This window comes from Aquarana catesbeiana, linkage group LG03 (assembly GCF_042186555.1).
Source record: "Aquarana catesbeiana isolate 2022-GZ linkage group LG03, ASM4218655v1, whole genome shotgun sequence".
NCBI lineage: Eukaryota > Metazoa > Chordata > Amphibia > Anura > Ranidae > Aquarana > Aquarana catesbeiana.
Window position 1 is genome coordinate 421,117,287 of NC_133326.1, and position 23,584 is coordinate 421,140,870.

Here is a 23,584-nt window from a genome sequence, read left to right on the forward strand (position 1 = left end):
TAATAAGTGTATTTTATGATTGGATAATGATAATGAATATGGGGTACTCCCCTTATGGTAAAGGAAATATGTCATCTAACATCAATACCAAAAGGAAGGAACCCGCCCTACCACACTCCTCCTATCTGAGCGCTATGTAATATCAGGTATGAAACACAAAAAAAGGAGACTAATAATTAATGAGATAAAAAATTGACAAATAATGAGAGGAGAGGGTAATGAAGATGCTGAATGATCTTGTTCTGTGGTCCTAAGCTACCGGGAATTGCAGTGAGGAGGGATCCGCTGGGCCGCAGCTGTCCTCTGGGAGGAGCAGTCAGTGGGGGGCCTGAACCTGATGTGGATTTTGGTGGCTGCTCTAAACATTCACCTATGAGGATTCCAGGAGTGACCGGACCATAGGAAGCTGTTAAAGGCCTATTAACCCCCGGGTTCTGATGAGTTAGAACCCCTTGTGGGGGTGTGTGGAGCACAAGGTGATAAATCGTATGGTGAATGGTGCACTCATCAAACCTGCTACACACACACTCTATTTCCCCACTTGGAGACTCTACGTACACTCTAATATACTTTGCTTTGCTCAAGTCTTTTTATGTATACAACAGAGACATTTCATTTGCCTATCAGTCGGTATAAGCTTTACTGAGAGGAGCACCGCTTGGATGTTTTTAATTGTTTCTCTTATAGAGTTATAACTATAAATCTATTTTATTATGTCATCTAACATGTACCTCTTATTGGTGGAAAGAAATATTACCACCCACATTTCTTTGTATACCATGATGTGACGCACTGAAATAAATTTGTTTCTGTATTTCACGTACCAATGTGTGTGTCTAAAATTGCAGTACTTTCAGGGCCATGGGTCGAGGTAAGGTGAGATGGAGGCTTGATGGTAAGTTTTAACCCCTTCAACCGAATATATGTGTTAAGCTGTCAGCAAGTGGTTAAGCATCTTGCTGCTTTTTTAGGTGTAGTTGCTGCACACATTGAACAAGTTGGTGTTAATTTAATATTCTTAACCACTTGCCGTCCGCCGTATACAGGATATAGAGCCGCTGCGCACCCCCGGGGGCGCGCATTGCGGCGATCGTTGTTGCAGGGTATCAATCTGACACCCCGCAACACCGATCTAGGTAAAGAGTCTCTGACAGAGACTCTTTACCACGTGATCAGTCGTGTCCAATCACGGCTGATCACGATGTAAATAGGAACAGCCGGTGATCGGATTTCCTTACTCGCGCCTGACAGACGCGAGTAGAGGAGAGCCGATCGGCTGCTCTCCTGACGGGGGGGTCTGTGCTGATTGTTTATCAGCACAGCCCCCCCTTGGATCCCACCCAGGATTTAGCAAAAAATAAAAACCGCAGAGGTGATCAAATACCACCAAAAGAAAGCTCTATTTGTGGGAACAAAATGATAAAAATTTAGTTTGGGTACAGAGTTGGATGTCCGCGCAATTGTCATTCAAACTGCGACAGCGCTGAAAGCTGAAAATTGGTCTGGGCAGGCAGGTGTATAAGTGCCCTGTATTGAAGTGGTTGTATTTTATACTGATGTTTATGTACTTTTTTTTTAGTTATTTTTCTTGATTTGTTGGTCTTGATTTAATTATTTTTCAGCTGGACATGATTACCTTATTATATTCATTTCATGCATAACCCACTTTTAGAATGACTATAAAGATACACTTATTTTTAAGAAAGGAAGTCTGCATGATAGCAGCAATATACAGATAATCACTACAGGGAGAAATTTCAAATCTCTATATATAACACAGCAATGAAAATATGGTACAGCCAAAAAATGTGAATTACAAAAAAATACTATATAACAAACTAAAAAAATAACTCAACGTGTGTGCATAAAATTATGCTGAAATTTTCCTTAGAGCAAAAATTACATTTAACATACCTGTCTCAATGCAGTTAGGATTTGCATCCAAGTAATTTGGTAGGACTAATCCAAAAAACAGGGAAAAACCCAAGACAAATAAGTTTCTTGATGAATTCATATCTACAAATTGCAGATTGGATAAGCCAATAGCAGTAATCATTCCTGAACATAAAAACATAAAAATAATATTTAGAACATAAAAAAGTGAAACATGCATGACGTCACAAACCCAATTACAGAGAAAATCCACAAGAAAATATAAACAAAAACATGTTTAAATGATAGAAACGGGATATGTGGTAGGAATTGTATCATAGAGCGACACATATATGAGAGTCTGAGGGGGCTGCACACCCCAATTACAATCTTTGAAAAGAAAAAAGTGGAAAGTTCCCCACGGGGGTTTTTTGCAGCAAATAGGAGTCAAATATTTTGTAAGAAATCACAGATTTTTTATTATTATTTCAAAGGATGGTTAGACACAAAACATATAAAAAAATAATCAAAATATGAGCTCTGGTATATACAAGGTGAGACAAATTAGGCTAGAAAAGGTTATACATCAAGAGTGATACATTATTACACTTGAAATTGCACTATCCGATGTATGAAAATGCCCCAATGCATTTCGACCTCAAAGGTTATGGTCTTCTTCAGGGAATCCTTACATTTCTATAAATACAGTACATCAAGAGGACAGATTTCAATATTCTAATTGTCATATAATTTAATATCAGATACAGTATAATTTATTACGTCTACATTATTTCGTGTTTGATTCATGTAATCACAGTGTATTTATCCTTTCCACTAGGAAGGCTCGCTTAACCAGAGACTTCTTTAAAAACCAGATAATCCTCTCAAGTGCGATCTCGGACCCACTGAGAGCCTGTCCATGCCCTCAACTCAAGGGGGTGACCCCGATCTGTGAGGCTTACAAGTAGTCACATGTTTAACGGCCCCCCCAACGGGGAATCAAATGGGCAGGAGCACCTGAAAATTGTAATTATACATAATTAGCATACCGAAGAGGTAAGGGTAGTTTTTTAGGACAGTGTGAGAGGGGGAGAATCTTAATGAAAGGAGTCCCCCTCCGTGCGTTGCCGGGGTTGTTTCAATCTTAGCTTAGTATATAATCTAGTTTTTTTCTCCATAGAGGGGTTGGGAAGTTTATATCCAATCCCTATATAGGAGAAACCATGTCACGCCGTACATGGTATATCATTTTCTATTTGGTTGCAATAGTGAATTATGCGTTGTTCCCACAATCATCTTAGTATTGGACATACAACAGATGATCACAAGTGAACAAACACAAGTGAAAAATAAAAATAAATAAGATAGGAATGTTAAAAAGGTGACAAAAACTTAAAAACTTTTGTGGCCACCTCGGCGTTCTGGAAGGCTGGGCTTCCCCAGTTTCTATCTTATTTATTTTTGTTTTTCGCTTGTGTTTGCTTGTTTTGTGGTATGGGCACGAATTGCTTATGTGCACACCCTCAACTTATATTTGATTTAATACACATATATTTTCCATACTACACCCTTTTTTATGACATGCATTTTTTCTAATGGATTACACTCATTTGGCTGCCATAAGCAGTAACCACACACACACGCACCTATTTCCTCTCTTTATCTTGCCGACACAATATTATTGTGTCACACCTTACTGTTTATAACATACCCAGATCATCTGTTGTATGTCTAATACTAAGATGATTGTGGGAACAACGCATAATTCACTATCGCAACCAAATAGAAAATGATATACCATGTACGGTGTGACATGGTTTCTCCTATATAGGGATTGGATATAAACTTCCCAACCCCTCTATGGAGAAAAAAAAACTAGATTATATACTGAGCTAAGATTGAAACAACCCCAGCAGTGCACGGAGGGGGACTCCTTTCATTAAGATTCTCCCCCTCTCACACTGTCCTAAAAAACTACCCTTACCTCTTTGGTATGCTAATTATGTATAATTACAATTTTCAGGTGCTCCTTCCCTTTTGATTCCCCATTGGGGGGCCGTTAAACATGTGACCACTTGTATGCCTCACAGATCGGGGTCGCCCCCTTGAGTTGAGAGCATGGACAGGCTCTCAGTGGGTCCGGGATCTCACTTGAGAGGATTATCTGGTTTTTAAAGAAGCCTCTGGTTAAGCAAGCCTTCCTGGTGGAAAGGGTAAATACACTGTGATTACATGAATCAAACACAAAATAATGTTGACGTAATAAATGATAATGTATTGGATATTAAATTATTTGACAATTAGAATATTGAAATCTGTCCTCTTGATGTATTTATAGAAATGTAAGGACCCCCTGAAGAAGACCATAACCTTTGAGGTCGAAATGCATTGGGGCATTTCCATACATCGGATAGTGCAATTTCAAGTGTAATAATGTATCACTCTTGATGTATAACCTTTCCTAGCCTAATTTGTCTCGCCTTGTATATACCAGAGCTCATATTTTAATTAATTTTTTATATATGTTTTGTGTCTAACCATCCTTTGAAATAATAATAAAAAATCTGTGATTTTTTTTACAAAATATTTGACTCCTCTTTGCTGCTAAAAAGCCCTGTGGGGAACTTTCCACTTTTTTTCTTTTCAATATGGTAGGAATTGTTTTTTGATGCCTTTTACTGAGCTGGTGACACTCCCTTTCTTTTACAAATATTGGTTATATTCAGTAAGAGAAGGATCAGCAGATACAATGCTGAATGTTCAAGAGTTAGGCTGGAGATGCAATTTTGTTTGACATTTTTTGTTGTAAAAACATAAATTTGTTTTTGTAATCATTAGTGGGGTCAAATCAAACGTCCATTTTAGACTACAGTGGCAAGAAAATTCAATCTGTGATTTCTACATTGATTTTGAGAGGGGTGGAAGTAACTGCAGCATATGTGAAAAATACACTTTAAGCCACAAAGGGGTTGTTCTGACTCTCCTACACTCCATTTATTTTGTGGAAATATAGCTTGGTTTGAGACTGCATCCCAGTGAGGAGATTTTGGGGGCCTCAACTATAGCCCCTGACACACCAAAATGATGTACATAATATTTAGTGGTAGACATACTACAGGAGATGGTCAGAGGCTGCAGACATACTACAGAAGATGATCAGAAAATGCAGACACACTACAGAAGATGGTCAGAGAATGCAGAGACACTACAGAAGATGGTCAGAGTCCGCAGACACACTACAGGAGATGACCAGATACTGCAAACATGCTACAGTGCCTTGAAAAAGTATTCATACCCCTTGAAAGTTTCCACATTTTGTCATGTTACAACCAAAAACCTAAATGTATTTTATTGGGATTTTATTTGATAGACCACCACAAAATGGCACATAATTGTGAAGTGGAAGAGAAAATGATTAATGGTTTTCAAATTTTTTTACAAAAAAATATCTGCAAAGTGTGGTGTGCATTTATATTCAGCCCCTGAGTCAATACTTTGTAGAATTACCTTTTGCTGCAATTACAGTTGCAAGTTCTGTTTGGTATGTCTCTACCAACTTTGTAGATCTAGAGAGTGACATTTTTGCCCATTCTACTTTGCAAAAATAGCTCAAGCTGTCAGATTGGATGGAGAGTGTCTGTGAACAGCAATTTTCAAGTCTTGCCACAGATTTTCAAATGGATTTAGGTCTGGACTTTGACTGGGCCATTCTAACACATGAATATGCTTTGATCTAAACCATTCCATTGTAGCTCTGGCTGTATGTTTAGGGTCGTTGTTGCTGTGGATATTTTTATTAATGTATGTTGTCAGATGTCCCCTAGTGTCAGTTTTGCTGCAATACACTCATGCAAGCGTATTCGCACATACAGACGTCGGTGGAGGACCATTGATTGCGGAAACCTTCCCGTGGACACGGCAGATCTGTTGGCCCTTTAAGTGATGTTCGTTTATGCCTCGCCAAGAGACTGGCCACCTCATGGTGACTGCATTAATGCTCCTAACAAACAGATCTGCGTACATGGGAACAGTAGCCTAACCATATGAAAGTATAGCTCATTGAGCAATGGTAGGGTATGGCGTGTGTCAATGGTAGCGGTAGGAAAGTGCACACAGCCGTGATCATCGGAGCCATCTTTGTAGTATTTACAAATGTGAGGCACATTGTGTCTCAGTAGGAAACTGTCCACATGGATCTGCACACGACCGTTTGCACACATCACTACTGGAATTCTGTTTGAATATATACATGTGCCTGATTGGTTCTTTTGAAGGAATATAAGTGTCTGATTGGCCGATTCTGAAGCCACCACCTTCCTTTTGTTATTCATGTTTAACAGTATAAAGAAAGGCAGCAGCTCCTACTAAGCAGGATTTTGCTAAGCTCAACGTGATACCAGTGTCTGTCTGTGTTACTTGGAGATATAAAAGCGCGCTTTCCCAGCATTATACAAGAGAGCTGTAATTGTGCTTTTCAGAGCAATTATCTGCTTATAGACAAAGCTTATAAAATTTCCACTACAGATGGCGGGCCAGACAGAAGCCAACAGATCTTCCTAATCCAGCGGACATCGAGGGGGAAAAGGATCCATAACCAGAACCAGCAAAAGGCCGGCCCATGGTAAGAGAACCATACTGCAAGTTTTTTTGAACATTTTTGCTGTTCTGTGTTTGGGATCTTGATTCTCTGTCCGCTGTATCAGGTACATTCTGCTAGGCAAAGAACCTTTTGTTTTTTTTGTCGCTTTCTGTTTAATGGCGGGATTTTAATTGTAGGTTATATTTTTGTCATTGTAAGTAGGTCTATTAATTGGGAGAGCACCTATATTCATGGGTGTCCATGGGAGGGGGCAAGGGGGGTCAAGTGCCTTATTTATTGTGGGGCTGACACCTGGATCTCCTTCCCCACTGTCACAGGCTGTCCAATCGCACTTATCTTCTATTATCAGTGCACTGCTTGTGGAATGTGTCTCCAATTGCAGGACTGCAGACCTGTCAGCATAGACTGTGTATCTCCTTACACTGTCATCCTGGTTAGACATCAGGCTGAACCTTCTGCTATCATGTAAAGAGATTTAACCTTTTTCTTCCCTGCATGTTTTGCTTGGCTACTCTTAGGGCTTCTTCACATGTGTGGAACTGACTGTTGCTCTCTGAAAAGATCCATGCTTGGATCACTTTTCAGAGCTGTTTAAGAGGTGGTGAGGAGGCAATATGTTGCCTCCTCACCACCTGATTTAACCCAATCCTTCCATACAGTGGCCACATTGAACTACATTATTCTTTTTCACAGCACCACCCACTAAAAGCAACATGCTGTTTAACTAGTTCTATCAGTGCCGCCTATCAGTGACCATCAGTGAAGGAGAATTACTACTTATTTGCAAAATTTAATAATAGAAGCTAAGCAAAACTTTTTTTTTTAATTGTCAGTCTTTTTTGTTTGTTTAGCAAAAAATAAAAACCAGTGGTGATTAAATACCACCAAAATAAAGCTCTATCTGTGTGAAAAAAAATTATAAAAATGTTATTTGGGTACAGTGTTGCGTAACCGCGCAATTGTCATTCAAAGTGTGACAGCGCTGAAAGCTGAAAATTGTCCTGGGCAGCGCAGGGGTGAAAGTGCCCGGTAGACAAGTGGTTAAGCACAGCAACATAGCATAAAGATGTTATTGTGCCCATAAAGCTGCTGTTGTGCCCATAAAGATGCTATTGTGCCCTTATAGAATTTAAAATCTCCGCTGGCTTAAGCCAATGCTGCACCATGCAGGTGTAGTTTTTTTTGTAATTGATCAATTGCCTAATTGTATGTTTATTTATACCTTCACTTGCTGTGGTCGCAGCATATTTTGCATGGTTTTGTATGTGGCTCAGATCGCCACGGCAAAACCAGGTACATTCTCCCCCCCAAAATGTGCCAAATGTGGCAGTGGAAGGGGGGAGGGTTATTACTTCATGTGATAAAGCCCCTCCCCTTCATGAAATTGTCGAAAAAGGGAGGAGCATGGGTGGCCTTAAAATGACGTCCCCCCTGAAAAAAGTTCTGCGGATGCCCATGCCTATATTTAAATCCTCTATAGGTCCCATTTTATACAAACCTAAAAAGTGTATGCTGTGTATGACTGAGCAGGCTGATAAGTAAGTGTATGCTGTGTGTATATGAGTTGCAGGCTGACGTGTTTGAAAATGGCTGCTGCATATTCAAGTGGCAATTTGGTTTAGGGGGGAAGGGCGGCCATGCATTGCTGAGACATCACTCACAATAGGAGCTGTTTGTTGAAAGGGCATAGGCCCTGTGGGTGGTCTCTGGGACACAGGATTCTGGGCAATCGCATGGGGAAGCTCTATTGTTTTGAGATGAGAAAATCAAGCATGCAACCAGTATTGCTGATCTGTGTATCTGTTGATCTTTTAACTTTCAGAGTTAAGTATTTTTTGTAGTTGGGAACAGGAGTGTATGTTTAACCCATGTTATTTTGTGTTTACTTTGCCATGTAACTTTGCCGTTTTTAGATATATTATTTAGATAAATAACCTATATTTTAGTCCTCCTATAGGCCCTAATTGATATAGCCTAAAGTGTCTACGGATAAGTGTTCATTTGGTGTCTCAATTGTGTAGTCAGTTTTTGTGGGGATGCAAAGAAAGGTCCCCCAAGGAGGGTTGGGACTTTGAAGGCAACTAGATACAAAAATCAAATTTATAATACGTAATTTATTAATTGTTATGATAAGAAGTCAATGTATGTATAACATTACAATTGACTGGTTTAAGAATAATATCAAAACATAAACCAAACAAAATGATAGATACAAAATGACACTGATGTAATCTAGTTAGAAATGAGGTCCGACGCCCTTCAGGATTTTATCCTTTCTTTAGGGGCATTCCTTTGTGAAGAACAGTGTACATCTATGATAAAAACATACATTAGCATTGAGACACATACTGTTACCAATCAGTCTAAATTGTCTATGTATGAATGTGAGTTAGGGACCTTAGAGTGTAAGCTCCTTGAGGGTAGGGACTGATGTGAATGTACAATCAATATGTAAAGCGCTGCGTAAATTGACAGCGCTATATAAGTACCTGAAATAAATAAATAAATAATCAGTATCTGGTCCCAGGGGTTTGTCTCAACTTGACACTTGGATCTTACTTCCCTCTACTTTTGGTTGACATCCAGCAGTGAATCGTCCTCTTTTTGATACCAGGTTACATTTGTATTGTATTTTTGGTGGTTAGAATATACATACGTGGTTAGTGGGAGATTGTGATTGCTTTTCTGTCCTCAACGATGCTCACTATTTGCCCCTTGTTTCTATGTGTCTCAATGCTAATGTATGTTTTTATCATAGATGTATACTGTTCTTCTCAAAGGAATGCCCCTGAAGAAAGGATAAAATCCTGAAACGCGTCAGTCCTAATTTCTTTTTTTTTTATATATAATATATTTATATATTTATATTTATATATAAATTTTCCAATACAAAAAAAAAAAAGAGGGTAAATGACTCTCCTCCAACAGAGAGTCTACAACAACATCTTAACAATAACATTCCATTATAAACCCTCTTGCACCCCCCCTTCTCCCCCCCGTCCCCTCCCCCACCCCCCCTCTGCAGATTAGGGTACTGCTTTTGTGCCTGGACTATCCAAAGTCCCCTCCCAGTCAGTCACACCTTGTTACCTCTTCCAGGTAACTCCATGACCTTTTGTACTCCCGCCAGCCTGTCCATTTATCCACTCGGTCCTCCCCCTCTTCCGTACAGGTTCCCTCTCCATCCAAACACTCCATGTTGTATATTTAATTTAAACTGAAGAGCCAGTCTCGGATATTTGGGCTATTTGGCTCTAACCAGTTCTTCACTATCTGCCTCTTGGCTGAGTCCAGAAGTATAGGAACTGTAGAATTTTGATATTGCTTTATGGGCTCTTCTGTACCATGAAACAGACAAACCCAAGGATCTTCTACCACGGTTTTGCCCGTGATGACATTAATCAGTTTTATTATCTTTTCCCAGAAGATTTTGATGACAGCGCACTCCCACCAAACATGCGCCATTGTCCCCACAGCCCCGCACCTCCTCCAGCATTTATCCGACCTTGCCGGGTCAAACTTGTTGATTTTGTCAGGGCTGGCATACCACCTTGCTAGACATTTAAAATTTATCTCGGTCCTCCTATTGTCTACTGCTGATTTGTGTAACATCTTCAAAATTTTACCTAATGTGGATTTACTACACCGTGTCCCTAATTCCCTTTCCCATGCCTTGATATACTGGGGCACCTCCAGCTCCTCCCTCTCGCTCAGAACCTTGTAAATTTGTGAGACCAGGCCCCTCTGCCACTCCCCCTCACAGAGCCACTCGAGGGGCCTATACTCTTCACCCCCTCTGAGTGGTTTCGTCAAATTCCCAATAAAAAGAGACAGCTGGAGGTACCTCCATGGATCAATAGCAAGGTTATCAGTCTTATCTTTTAATTCAGAATACGTGCATATTTTCCCTTCTCTAATTACATCTTTTATTTGTAAACTGTCCCTTTTAATCCAGTTCCCTCCCACCTCCCTCCTCCCTGGTTCAAAAAAATTATTATCTTTAAGATATATCAAAGGTGAGTTGTATGACCACTTATTGTGCATATGTACCTGGTCCCACAACTTCAGTGCATTTTGTGTTAGTGCAGAAATCTCTGTGTTAAGTGCTCTATACTTAGGTGGGTTCCAAATTATGTGGCTTAAGTCCTTACCACTCAGACTGTGTTCTACATTTACCCATCTCCTATCTAAAACCCCCTTTGACCATTCTATAACTCGTATTAGTACCACCGCTTTATGATATTTTTTGCCACCCCAGACAAACCTCGATATTAGGCCCCTTAAGGCCCTAAAATACAACTGGGGGAGGGGGATGGGAAGCATCTGGAACTTATACAATATTTTAGGCGTAATAGCCATTTTCACCGCATTAATGCGTCTGATCCTAGAAAGGGGGCGGGAGGCCAGGCCTCTAACCTCTCGTCTAATTTCATCTATCAGAGGGATGCAGTTGTTCAAATACAATTCCTTCAGGTTGTTCGACAACTTGACCCCCAAATAGCTTATCGCTTTCCTCCAAGGGAAAGAAAATGACCCTGTAAGGTTCTTTTCCTCTTGCGTTCCCACATTCACATTGAGCACCTCGGACTTCCCGGGGTTAATTTTAAAATTTGAGATCTCCCCAAATCTTTTTAAAATGCTAAGAATATTCGGGATCGTTATCCTAGGGTTTGAGATGAAGAACATCACATCATCGGCAAAGGCCGCTAATTTATGTTCCTCTGTTCCTATCCTCACCCCACTATAGTCTGGATTATTACGAATGGTAGATAGTAAAGGTTCTAATGTTAAAACAAATAGTAGGGGGGACAATGGACAACCTTGCCTTGTGCCATTATCCATCCAGAAGGGCTCAGAGGACACTTCATTCGACTTTACAAATGCCGTTGGCCTAGTATATAATATTTTCACCCAGGAGATATATCTCGGGCCTATTCCCATTGTTTCAAGTGTTTTAATCATCCACCCCCAGTCTACCCTGTCGAACGCTTTTTCTGCGTCCAATGACAGGAATAGAACTGGGGGCCCCCCTCGTTTAATGGACTCTGCCAGGAGTACTGAACGCACTCCGTTGTCTCTACTCTGCCTTTCCGGTACAAACCCTACCTGGTCTGGATGGACCAGGGTGGTCATTTTATCTCTTAATCTTCCTGCCAGGACTTTGGCGTAAAGCTTTACATTGGCGTTTAATAATGAGATGGGTCAATAACTAGAGCAATGCTCCCTATTTTTGCCTTCTTTATGAATTAGTGTTATGGCCGCTACCAGGGCCTCACCCCCCATTGTACAGTTAGGGCCTAGTTCATTCTAATAATGGGTCAATTTGGGTACCAGGATTTGTTTAAATTTTTCTAGGTATACTGAGGTAAAGCCGTCGGGTTCAGGACTTTTTCCCTTGGGGATACTCTTTAAAGCAGCAAGAATTTCCGCCTCCTCTATAGGTCTATGCAGGAGATCTCTCTCCTCTTCAGAGATCTTAACTACCTCTGCTTCCTTTATGAATTCTATCATCTTCCCTTCCTTTATGCTTTCTCCTCCTCCCTTCTGTCTAATAGAATATAGATCTTTAAAATACTTTCTAAATTCTTCCACTATACCTGTACTTGTACCAACTGCTTCTCCTTTTTTATTTTGTATTTTCAGGATGTAGTTCCTCTCCCTTTTCTTCCTCAGTATCCTTGCCAGATGTTTGCTAGATTTATTTCCCCACATATATCTGTCTTTTGATAATTTATCTAGGGCCCTTTTTGAATCTTGCTCCATACTGTCCCTCAACTCTTCCCTTTTTGCAACTAACTGTCGATAGCTGTCATGACCTTGGCCCTTTGATTTTTTGTGATCCTGTTTTAATATATGAATCTGCTCAATGAGCTTTTCCCTCTCCTCTCTTCTTTTTCTTTTCACCCCTGCCCCTATGAAAATCAATACCCCCTAATTTCTAACTAGAAGATTACATCAGTGTCATTTTGTATCTATCATTTTGTTTTGTTTATGTTTTGATATTGTTCTTAACCACTTGACAACTGGGCACTTAAACCCCCCTCCTGACCAGACCAATTTCCAGCTTTCAGTGCTCTCACACTTTGAATGACAATTACTCAGTCATGTAATACTGTACCCAAATTAATCTTTTGTCCTTTTTTTCATACAAATAGAGCTTTATGTTGGTTGTATTTGATCACCACTGGGTTTTTTATTTCTTGCGCTATAAATGAAAAAAAGACCAAAAATTTAGAAAAAAACCCCGCATTTTTCTTAGTTTCTGTGATAAAATTTTGCAAATTATTAATTTTTCTTCATAAATTTTGGCCACAATTTATACTGCTACATATCTTTGGTAAAAATAACCCAAATTACTGGATATTATTTGGTCTTTGTGAATGTTAGAGAGTCTACAAGCTGTGGTGCAAATCATAAAAAATTGATCACACCTGATGTACTGTGTACTGTGTATCTCATTTCTTGCGACCCGAACAAGTCAGGAAAGTACAAATACCCCCCCAAATGACCCCTTTTTTGAAAGTAGACATTCCAAGGTATTTAGTAAGATGCATGGTGAGGTTTTTGATGTTGTAATTTTTTCCCACAATTTTTTGCAAAATGGAGATTTTTTTTTCCCACAAAATTGTCATTGTAATAGGTTATTTCTCTCACGTGTATACCACAAATGATGCCCCAAAATAAATTCTGCTACTCCTCCTGAGTATTATGATACCACATGTGTGGGACTTTTTCACAGCCTAGCCGCATAGAGAGGCCCAACATGCAGGGAGCACCATCAGGTGTTCAAGGGGCATAAATTACACATCTAACTTGTTGACTACCTATTACACTTTTGAAGGCCCTGGAGCACCAGGACAATGACACGTGACACTGATGTGGCACTGATGACAGATGGCACTGATGACACGTTACACTGATGTGGCACTGATGACAGATGGCACTAATACGTGGCACTGACACGTGACACTGATGACAGATGGCATTAATATGTGGCACTGACACATGGCACTAATACGTGGCACTGATGACAGATGGTACTAATATGTGGCACAGATGACACTAATACGTGGCACTGATGACAGATGGCACTAATGCGTGGCACTGATGACACGTGACACTGATGACAGATGGCACTGATACGTGGTACTGATGACACGTGACACTGTTAACAGATGGCATGTGACACTGACAGGTGGCACGTGACACTGACAGGTGGCACTGATGACAGATGGCACTAATATGTGGCACTGATGACAGATGGCACTTATATGTGGCACTGGGGACAGATGGCACTGACAGGTGGCACTGGTGACAGATGGCACTGGGGACAGATGGCACTGACAGATGGCAGTTGGGATAGATGGCAGTGGGGACAGATGGCACTGACAGATGGCAGTGGGGACAGATGGCAGTGGGGACAGATGGCACTGACAGATGGCAGTGGGGACAGATGGCAGTGGGGACAGATGGCACTGACAGGTACTGTGATCACTTTATTTTCCTTTTTTTTTACTGACACTCGCCGCTGCAGCCGTTAGCTCTCCCTCCTCACACACTGTCTCTGTGTGAGGAGAGAGAGTCAGCAATAAGAGATGATCTCATATGAAATAATCTCTCATTGGAAGCTCCGATTGTGCTGTAAATGGCCGCTGTGATTGGCCATTTACAGCGATCTGTGACTGGCTGTGTCCAAGGGACACGACCAGCACAGAATTTCCCAGATGCACGCCCGCGGGAGCGCGCATCACGGAAGTAAACAGGAGGACATCCAGGGACGCCCTCCCGGCAACTGGCGTCCACACTGTAGCCGTCTTTGGGCTATAGCACGGGCGCGAAGTGGTTAAACCAGTCAATTGTAATGTTATACATACATTGACTTCTTATCATAACAATTAATAAATTACGTATTATAAATTTGGTTCTTGTACCTATATCTAGTTACCTTCAAAGTTCCAACCCTTCTTAGGGGACCTTTCTTTGCATATCCATTTATGGGATGGTGGCAACGCCTCAGTCCACTTTTGGTGAAACCTCTTTTTGAGTTTCGATTTTCTAGTGAAGCTTGTGCTGGTTTTGGCTGGATCCGCAAGTGAATTTCAATTGTTAATGCCGCCATTTTGTTATAGTCTGGATTTTATCCACCATTTTGTCGTGGTCCGATTTTCGATTGTTACAAACCACCATTTTGTTTCTGCTGAATTTTAGTTCCGGGTTAAACCATACTGCTTTTGGGCCAAATTTAAGCATTTTGTGAAATTAAGTCTTCTTTTTGCAGGAATTTAAATTTTTGGCTTTAGTTGCGTTGTTTTTGTGCAATATTTTAGTCTCGAGTGAAAAATAGTCTGTTTTTTTTTTGTACTGAATTCCGTTTCCAGTAGAATCATTTTGGTTTTTACATTTATTTTCAGTTGTTTTGTGAAGTTTTATACTGTAATTCAGGTTTGGGTAGAGAGTAAACATTCTGTGAGTAGACAGTAACAGTCATCCCTATAGTTGCTCTAACATCCAGATACAGACAGAAAGAAGCCACGTTTTTTAATTTTGCGGAAGATTTCATTGTGCTTTGTAGTTGTCTGACAAAGACATTTAAAGGGCTTCTGCTAATCAGTTGTAGAGCATGTACATGTGAGGAGTAGATTCTAGCATACTGGGAGGCTGTGTAAGTTAATCGGAAATGCCGGGTGCCAGTACTATAAAAATAGGTACTAGGCAGCACTGCTGGATGCTGGGACACGTCATAAGCGATTCGAGTCGTCATGTGTAATTGGTCGACCATGCTTGGGAGGAAACAAATTAGGCTCCCCACCAGTCAGACAGCTGCACAATACATGAGGTCTGGGTTTGGGGCTCGGGCGGTGAGACCCCTTAAAGATTGCCATAGATGGTCAGAGGGTACAGCATGGTGTATTTCTTTGGAAGGTACTTTTGAAACCTAGAGGTGGGAGAAACTCATCACTGAGTTTAGAACCAGACTCCAGGCTACGAAAACTTTAGACATAGCTCAGTTGTGGTTTCAGAAATCTATTATAGTGAACCGGTATACAGAAGGAAGTTTCAGTACGGAAGAAGCGCATTACGTATACCTGGCCAGAGGGGCTTGCCAAAACGAGTGATCCAATAAGGGAAACAGAGGAAGCCCTCTCTGAGCTAACCCAGTTGAGAAAAGCAGGATCAGCTGGATCCGTAACTGCTGTTATCTCTCCTGAATTTCCCACTGTTCCTGCTGTCACTGACTCTTCTCTCTTACTCTCCAGTTTCTCCATCTTGCAGCTTAAACTCTCTCCCTGTCTCTCTCCCTCAACCATCTTCTATAACCGCTGAAGCCTCTGCTCTCCAGCTAAAGCTAACTACGATCTTTTTCGAAATACAGATTTAAACATGTTGTGTGAATCTTGAAGAATCCCTAATAGGGACAGGAAAAGAGGAGACTGTATAAAGGCTATGAAAGAGTATGATTTAGCCGTTCCTACTCTATATCCTTCTCTGGGGGATAATTTCTCAGAATCCACTGTAGGTGAAACCGTATATGTTAGTTCACTATTAAAACCACCCCCCAATATACACCCGGTCTCCCCCCCGGGCTTATCCAATCCGGGTACAACAATTTGAGGTACCCCCAATGCAAACGGAGAGAGAACCCCAGGGGGAGGGCAATATGGCATACCCCTTTTACATCCTCAGAGATTAGGAACATTCTAGCCAAACTGCCAAACTATAGGCCGAATCCATGGGGGGTTCGCAAGAATGTTTAGTCAGAACTTAGTTACGGAATAAGCGGGACGGACTGTGCCAGAATTCTAAGGGCTAAAATAGGAGATGAAATGGTGGATGCTGTAATGTCTCGTAGCATCACCACTCATGAACACACAACATCTGGGGGTAAAGAGTTTTGTAAGACCCTTCTAGGAAAGCTTCCGGAACTGTATGGTGCAACCTCTAACACGGATGTAATGAAATTAAGCCAGAATCCTGGAGAGGAATGCGTTTGTTTCTGGCGTCGCCTGAAAAAAGCCGCAATAGATACAGATTTAGAGGTTAGTCCCGATGTACCACCCAAGGGACAAAAGCTTACCGCCATTCACCTTATGTTAAGAGCCAACTTTTTAGAGGGGATCCATACAAAAATTCGGGCCGGTTATTATTAGCCAGACCCGAATTTAATGAAATGTCTATGACTGCCATCCTATCCACTCTCTCTGCTATAAAAAAGGATGTGGATCAAAAAAAGCAGGACAAGACATCTAAGGATTTTTCTCGCAAGCACTCACAGAGCGAACGGATAAAAAGGCCTAGAGATACGACAGAGCATAAGAGACCTATCATTTGTTATAACTGTGGAAAGGAAGGCCATTTTAAAAAGAACTGTAAGAACCTCAGGGTAAATGGCAGTTTATCCCAGAGGACCCAACAACGCAAGTTGTAGGAATAGCAGGAAACGACTATGACTCGTCATAGGTTGTTGGCAAACCGGTATCTGCCCATATCAATCTGTATGTCGAAGAACTTACATATATCCTCTACCATGCCTCATTGATACCGGCGCTGCCAAAACCATTTTAAGGGCTAAAGATATAAAAGCTAAGGTTTCCTTTTCGGGAGAAACTATTCCAACCATTGGTCTCACAGGTCAGACAGTGTCCTTACAAACAACAAAACCTCCCCATTGTAGGTTGGGGCAACACACAGAGGCCATTAAGTCTGTGCTGGTATCAGATGATGTTCCCATCAATCTATTGGGAGCTTATATTTTGTCAGAAATACAGGCAGTTATTGAGCATACTCCAACAGGTATTGTGGTTAATAGTGCATTGTCAGATGAGCACCTATGTGCAATGGTGGCTCTACCACACATGACAGAACTTGGTTGTTTTCTGGGGCTGGATGTGCTGGTGGAGGTCGATTCCAAACTTTGGGTGATTGAAAAGTATGACGTGGGTTTTCTGTCAGTTCCACCAACCACAGTAAACATCAGACCAGGGAGCGTTTTGCCTCAAATACCACAATACCCTTTGAGTGTGACTCAGATAGATAGTCTTAAAATCCAAATAGACAGATACCTGCTGATAAAAGTTCTCACGCCAACCAAATCCCCCTGTAACACTCCTATGTTCCCAGTGGCTAAGAAGTCTGTCAAAGGTCAGGAAGCAACATTCCGTTTAGTACATTATTTAAGGGCTATTAATAAAATCATTATCAGCGATGCCCCTTTGGTGCCCAACCCGCACATCTTGCTGGCCTCTATACCACCTAATGCAATTTTCTTCTGTGTCATTGATCTAACTAATGCATTTTTCGGTACCACTGGACCCCCATACTGTCTCATTGCTTAACCATCTGGCGTCGATGGGGAATAAGGCTAGCAAGGAGAAATTACAGTTTTGCAGGGAGAAGGTCACCTTTTTAGGACATTGTATATCTCAGGGTACTCGACACCTGACAACCCAGAGAATCCAGACACTGAAAGACTTCCCAAAACCCCAAGACGCACGACAAACGAGAGCTGTTCTCGGTCTTAACTACTCTAGAGACAGGGTCCCTAACATATCATCCACATGAGAAACCCCTTTATGAAATCCCATCTCAAACATCCTTTCAACTGACTGATGACAGCTGGTCAACCCTACAGGACTTGATCCCAAGCACCTGCCTTAGGTTTGCCCTACTACGACCTCCCCTTCTACCTTTTCTGAAAAGGCAAAGACCACGCCACTGGAGTACTGACCCAATGGGTCCAGGTACCGACCCATCATGTACCTATCGAATGCCCTAGATCCATTCATTCGAGGCTCACCAGGTTGTGTACAAGCCGTAGCCGCCTGTGCTGTATTTTTACAGACGGTAGGTGACATAGTCTTGGACTCCCACTGACCCTCTATACTCCCCGTTAAATGCAGGAGATCCTAAATCAAGTTCAGACAAAACACCTCTCTGTTGCCAGATTGACCAAGTACGATGTGGCTCTCCTAACCCCTACCAACCTGACTCCAAGACGATGCACCATTTTGAACCCAGCATCTCTTCTTCCTGTTAACCACTTGCCGACCGCCTCACGCCGATATACGTCGGCAGAATGGCACGGGCAGGCAGAGTAACGTTCCTGTACGTTACTCCCCTCCCGCAGGCAGGGGGCGCGATCGCGTCCCCCCCCCCCGTGCCCAAGGCGGCGGTCCATCCTGAGGGGGAGGCCACTGATTCATGGCCTCCCCTTCACGATCGCTCCTGACAAATGGGAAGCTTCCTCTGCTTCTGAAACTGTAAACAGGAGCAGAGGAAGTGATGTCATTTCTCCTCGTGTCGGTCTTTTCGTCCGGAGCCCGAGGAGAGAAGACATCACTGTGAGTTTGCACCAACAGCACACTAACACTAGTACACCTAGGCACACAAATCACCCCCAATCACCCGCTGATCACCCCCCTGCACCCCCTGTCACAGTGACACAAATAGCAGTTTTCATTTTTTTTACTGATCACTGCATTGGTGTCATTTTGTGACTGTTGTAAGTGTTAGGGCAATTAGTGGTAGGCCCCTTTAGGTCTAGGGTACCCCCCTTATAAAGGTTTAACCCCTTGATCGCCCCCCAGTTAACCTTTTCACCCTTTGTCGCCAGTGTCACTAATTGATCATTTTTCTGATCGCCGTATTGGTGTCATGGGTGACGCTAGTTAGCCTGTTGGCTATTTAGGTTCACCGTCAGCTTTTTATAGCATCAGGTACCCCCATATACTACCTAATAAAGGTTTTAACCCCCTGATTGCCCCCTAGTTAACCCTTTCACCAGTGATCACCGGATAAGGGTGATGCTGGTTAGTTAGTTTGTTTTTTATACCTGCTGTTTAATACCCAATAAAGGTTTAACCCCCTGATTGCCCGGCGGGTGATATCAGTTAGGTTTTAGGGTCAGTTAGGGTCTGTGTCACCCCAGGCAGCGTCAGATTAGTACCACTACCGCTAACACCCATGCACACAGCATATACCTCCCTTAGTGGTATAGTGTCTGAACGGATCAATATCTGATCTGATCAGATCTATACTAGCATCCCCAGCAGTTTAGGGATCCCAAAAACGCAGTGTTAGCGGGATCATCCCAGATACCTGCTAGCACCTGCATTTTGCCCCTCCACCCAGCCCAGCCCATCCCACCCAAGTGCAGTATCGATCGATCACTGTCACTTACAAAACACTAAACACATAACTGCAGCGTTCTCAGAGTCAGGCCTGATCCCTGCGATCGCTAACAGTTTTTTGGTAGCGTTTGATACAGTTGCTGACAGCCTAGGAGCTTTTTTACCTGCGAGTCTCACTACTGTACCAGCAAATTTAGAGACCAAAATGGCAAATCGAAGGTACAGTAGTGAAGAGGCCTACACGTTTCTGAGCATGACAGATAGTGAAGAGGATGTCACTCATCTGTCAGATTCAGGCTCAGAATACGATCCTGTAGACGACAGCGGCTCTATGACAGATAGCTCTGATGACGGAGTTGTGGTCCCTGCCAAGGTCAGGCGTACCAGACCCTGATCTTCTTCTGCTGTTGTTGAGGTGCAAGAACCACAGGGCTCTCGTATGAAGCAGAGAAGTACTAGTGCCGCTCATCCTTCTGGTGAACTGGCAAGCACCAGCGGCCTAGTACACCCTGGTCGTACATCCAGCACTGCAGTATCATGTGGAGACGTGGCGAGTCCCATAAGTGCAGTTCAAGCTGGCAAGGTGGCAAGCACAAGTAGTGTCCCACTGCCACCAAGATGACAAAGACAGGCCCGTCGTGCCCATAGTGACTTTCCTGCAGAATTTGCCAATCCTAATTGGGAGCCCACCACTTCTGCAGCACCCGTACTTCCCCCATTCACTGGCCAACCTGGAATTCAGGTGGAAACAGTTGATTTTACATCACTTGATTCATATTCACTGTTTTTCACGGTAGATCTCTATAGATCTATTGTGGACCAAAGCAATTTATATGCTGGTCAATTCGTCACTGCTAATCCCCAGTCCTCCCTTGCCAGAGATTGGAAACCAATTACGGTTTCCGAATTTAAGACCTTTCTGGACCTATCCCTCGTCATGGGCATAGTTACGTTGTGGTCATATTGGTCCACTGACCCAATTTAGCATATGCCCGTGTTCTCTGCCTCCATGACCAGGGCACGATACGAGCAGATCTTGCGGTTCATGCATTTCAACAACAATGAACTCTGTCGTCCTTGTGGAGACCCTGGATACGATCGGCTCTACAAAATTCGGCCCCTCGTAAACCACTTCAACAAACGTTTTGCATCGTTGTTCACTCCCCATCAAGTTGTCTGCGTTGAGTCCCTGATTAAGTTTTCTGGCTGCTTGTCATTCAAACAGTATCTTCCCAGCAAGCGTGCCAGATACGGGGTCAAAATGTATAAGCTCTGTGACAGGGCCACAAGCTATACATACAGTTTTATGGTTTACGAGGGAAGAGATAGTCACGTAGAACCGCCAAACTGCCCAGATTACATAGGGAATGCTGGCAAGATTGTGTGGGACTTGGTGTCACCCTTATTCAGAAAGGGGTACCATTTGTATGTGGACAATTATTACACGAGCGTGCCACTTTTTAGTCACTTGTTTGATCATCAGATTGACGCATGTGGCACCGTGTGATCTAATCGCCGGGGCTTACCCGAGAGGCTTGTAGATTCCCGTCCTAGCCTGGGGGAGAGAGCCTTTTTGAAGTGTAATAACTTGCTTGCTGTAAAGTGGAGGGATAATAAGAATGTTTTTGTTCTGTCCTCCCTTCATGCAGACACGACGGTCCAAATTCCTACGGCGACTGGTGTTGTGGAGAAACCTTTCTGTGTCCACAATATGGGAGGGGTGGACCTCAACGACCAGTTGTTGGTGTCGTACCTAGTTGCCTGTAAGGCCAGACGCTGTTACAAAAAAAGTGCCTGTATACTTATTTCAATTGGCTTTGCTGAACGCTCATGTGCTGTACAGAGCTTCAGAACGGACTGGATCCTTAAATTCCAGGAAGAGATAGTCAGAGCCCTTCTGTTTCCAGACAGTGCCCCACCTCACCTTCCCAATCCAAATGCAGTAAGCCGGCGGCATGAGAGGCATTTTCCGTATGTCCTCCCTAGTACACCTATCCAACGAGCCCCCCAAAGAAGACGTCGTGTCGGTAGCAAGGGCGGATATAGGCATGACACCCGTTATTATTGTCCCTCCTGTCCTGACAATCCTGGTCTTCGTTTCGGTGAATGTTTTGAATGCTACCATACACTAGTGGAGTTTTAGCGTAGGGTAAAGCACTGCACAGACTAGGACACACTTTCATAGGGTCTCCCAAGATGCCATCGCAATTTGAGAGACCCGAACCTGGAACAGAACGGTTACAGTTACAGTTACAAATAAAAGTGTAAAAAAAAAAAAAAAAAGTAAAAAAAAAAACACAAAAAATATATAAAATATAAAAAAACAAAAATAGTTGTCATTTTATAGTTCTCTTTCTCTATTTTCTCTCTATTGTTCTGCTCTTTTTTACTGTATTCTATTCTGCAATGTTTTATTGTTATTATGTTTTATCATGTTTGCTTTTCAGGTATGTCATTTTTTTATACTTTACTATTTACTGTATTTTATTGTTAACCATTTTTTTTGTTTTCAGGTACGCCATTCAGCTGCAGCGCGGCTTTATTTATCTTGACAGCAACAATGTTTGCTCCCATGATACATAAAGCCGTGACTCCAGCACTGTAGGAGGTGATTTCACCACCACAGTTAAAAAAAGAGCATATATGCTGAAGCATGGGGGCAGCAGGGGTGGAGGAGTGATTTGCTCCTAACTTTTGGGGCAGATGCCCCCATGCTTTGGCATATATATATTTTAGGCACAGATTGCGTTAAAAAGGTACTCCATTCAGTTGCAGCACGGATTTATTTATCTTGACAGCAACAGCGTTTGCTCCCACGAAACATAAAGCCATGACTCCAGCTCTGTAGGAGGTGATTTCACCACCACAGTTAAAAAAAGAGCATATATGCCGAAGCATGGGGGCAGGAGGGGTGGAGGAGCGATTTTCTCCTAACTTTTGGGGCGGATGACCCCATGCTTCGGCCTATATTTTTTAGGCTATTTAGCTGCAGCACTGATTTATTTATCTTGACAGCAACAGCGTTTGCTCACACGATACATAAAGTCGTGACTCCAGCACAGTAGGAGGTGATTTCACCACCACAGTTAAAAACAAAATGGTGCATGTATGCCCATCATTAGAAGTGGGTGGATGAAGGGAGGTATTCTAATGGTGGGCATACCCACTGATCAATCTCTTTTTTTCATTCAGCCCACAGGCTACATGAAAAAAAATTACAATGTATGCCCAACAAGGACCAGCAACGTATTGGTATGTTGCTGGACTTTGAGTGGTTATTATTATTATTATTATTATTATTCAGGATTTATATAGCGCCAACAGTTTACGCAGCGCTTTACAATATAAAAGGGAGACAATACAGTTATAATACAATACAATACAATACAATAGGATTAAGAGGGCCCTGCTCAGAAGAGCTTACAATCTAATAGGGTGGGGTAGGTGGTACAAAAGGTTGTAACTGTGGGGAATGAGCTGGTGGAAGTGGTAGGAGATTAGTTGGAGACGTGATAGGCTTTCCTGAAGAGATGAGTTTTCAGGGATTGCCTGAAGGTAGCAAGAGTAGGGGATAGCCGGATAGATGGAGGTAGCGAGTTCCAGAGGATGGGAGAGGCTCTGGAGAAATCCTGGAGACGATCATGGGAGGAGGAGATGAGAGAGCTTGAAATCAGGAGGTCTTGAGAAGAGCGGAGAGGTCGATTTGGGTGATATTTGGAGACAAGATTAGTGATGTAGCTTGGGGCAGAGTTGTGAATGGCTTTGTATGTTGTGGTTAGAATTTTGAATTTAATTCGCTGGGTGATTGGGAGCCAGTGTAGGGATTGAAGTAGAGGGTTGGCAGACACTGAGCGGTTGGTAAGGTGGATAAGTCTGGCAGCAGCATTCATGATAGACTGAAGAGGGGATAGCCTATGGAGCGGTAGGCCAATGAGAAGGGAGTTGCAATAGTCAAGGCGAGAGATAACAAGGGAGTGAATGAGGA

The 23,584-nt window shown here is 42.4% G+C and overlaps 1 protein-coding gene across 2 annotated transcripts in view; it reads right to left on the reverse strand.

Annotated features, from left to right (window-relative positions):
* SLC23A1 (solute carrier family 23 member 1) overlaps positions 1–23,584 on the reverse strand; it is a 1,686,654-nt gene that overhangs the window by 156,798 nt on the left and 1,506,272 nt on the right. For both annotated transcript variants that reach the window (XM_073620757.1, XM_073620758.1), the window contains exon 13: positions 1,915–2,058. In XM_073620757.1, coding sequence (XP_073476858.1) covers positions 1,915–2,058 — 144 coding nt within the window. The remainder of the gene's footprint in view (positions 1–1,914; positions 2,059–23,584) is intronic.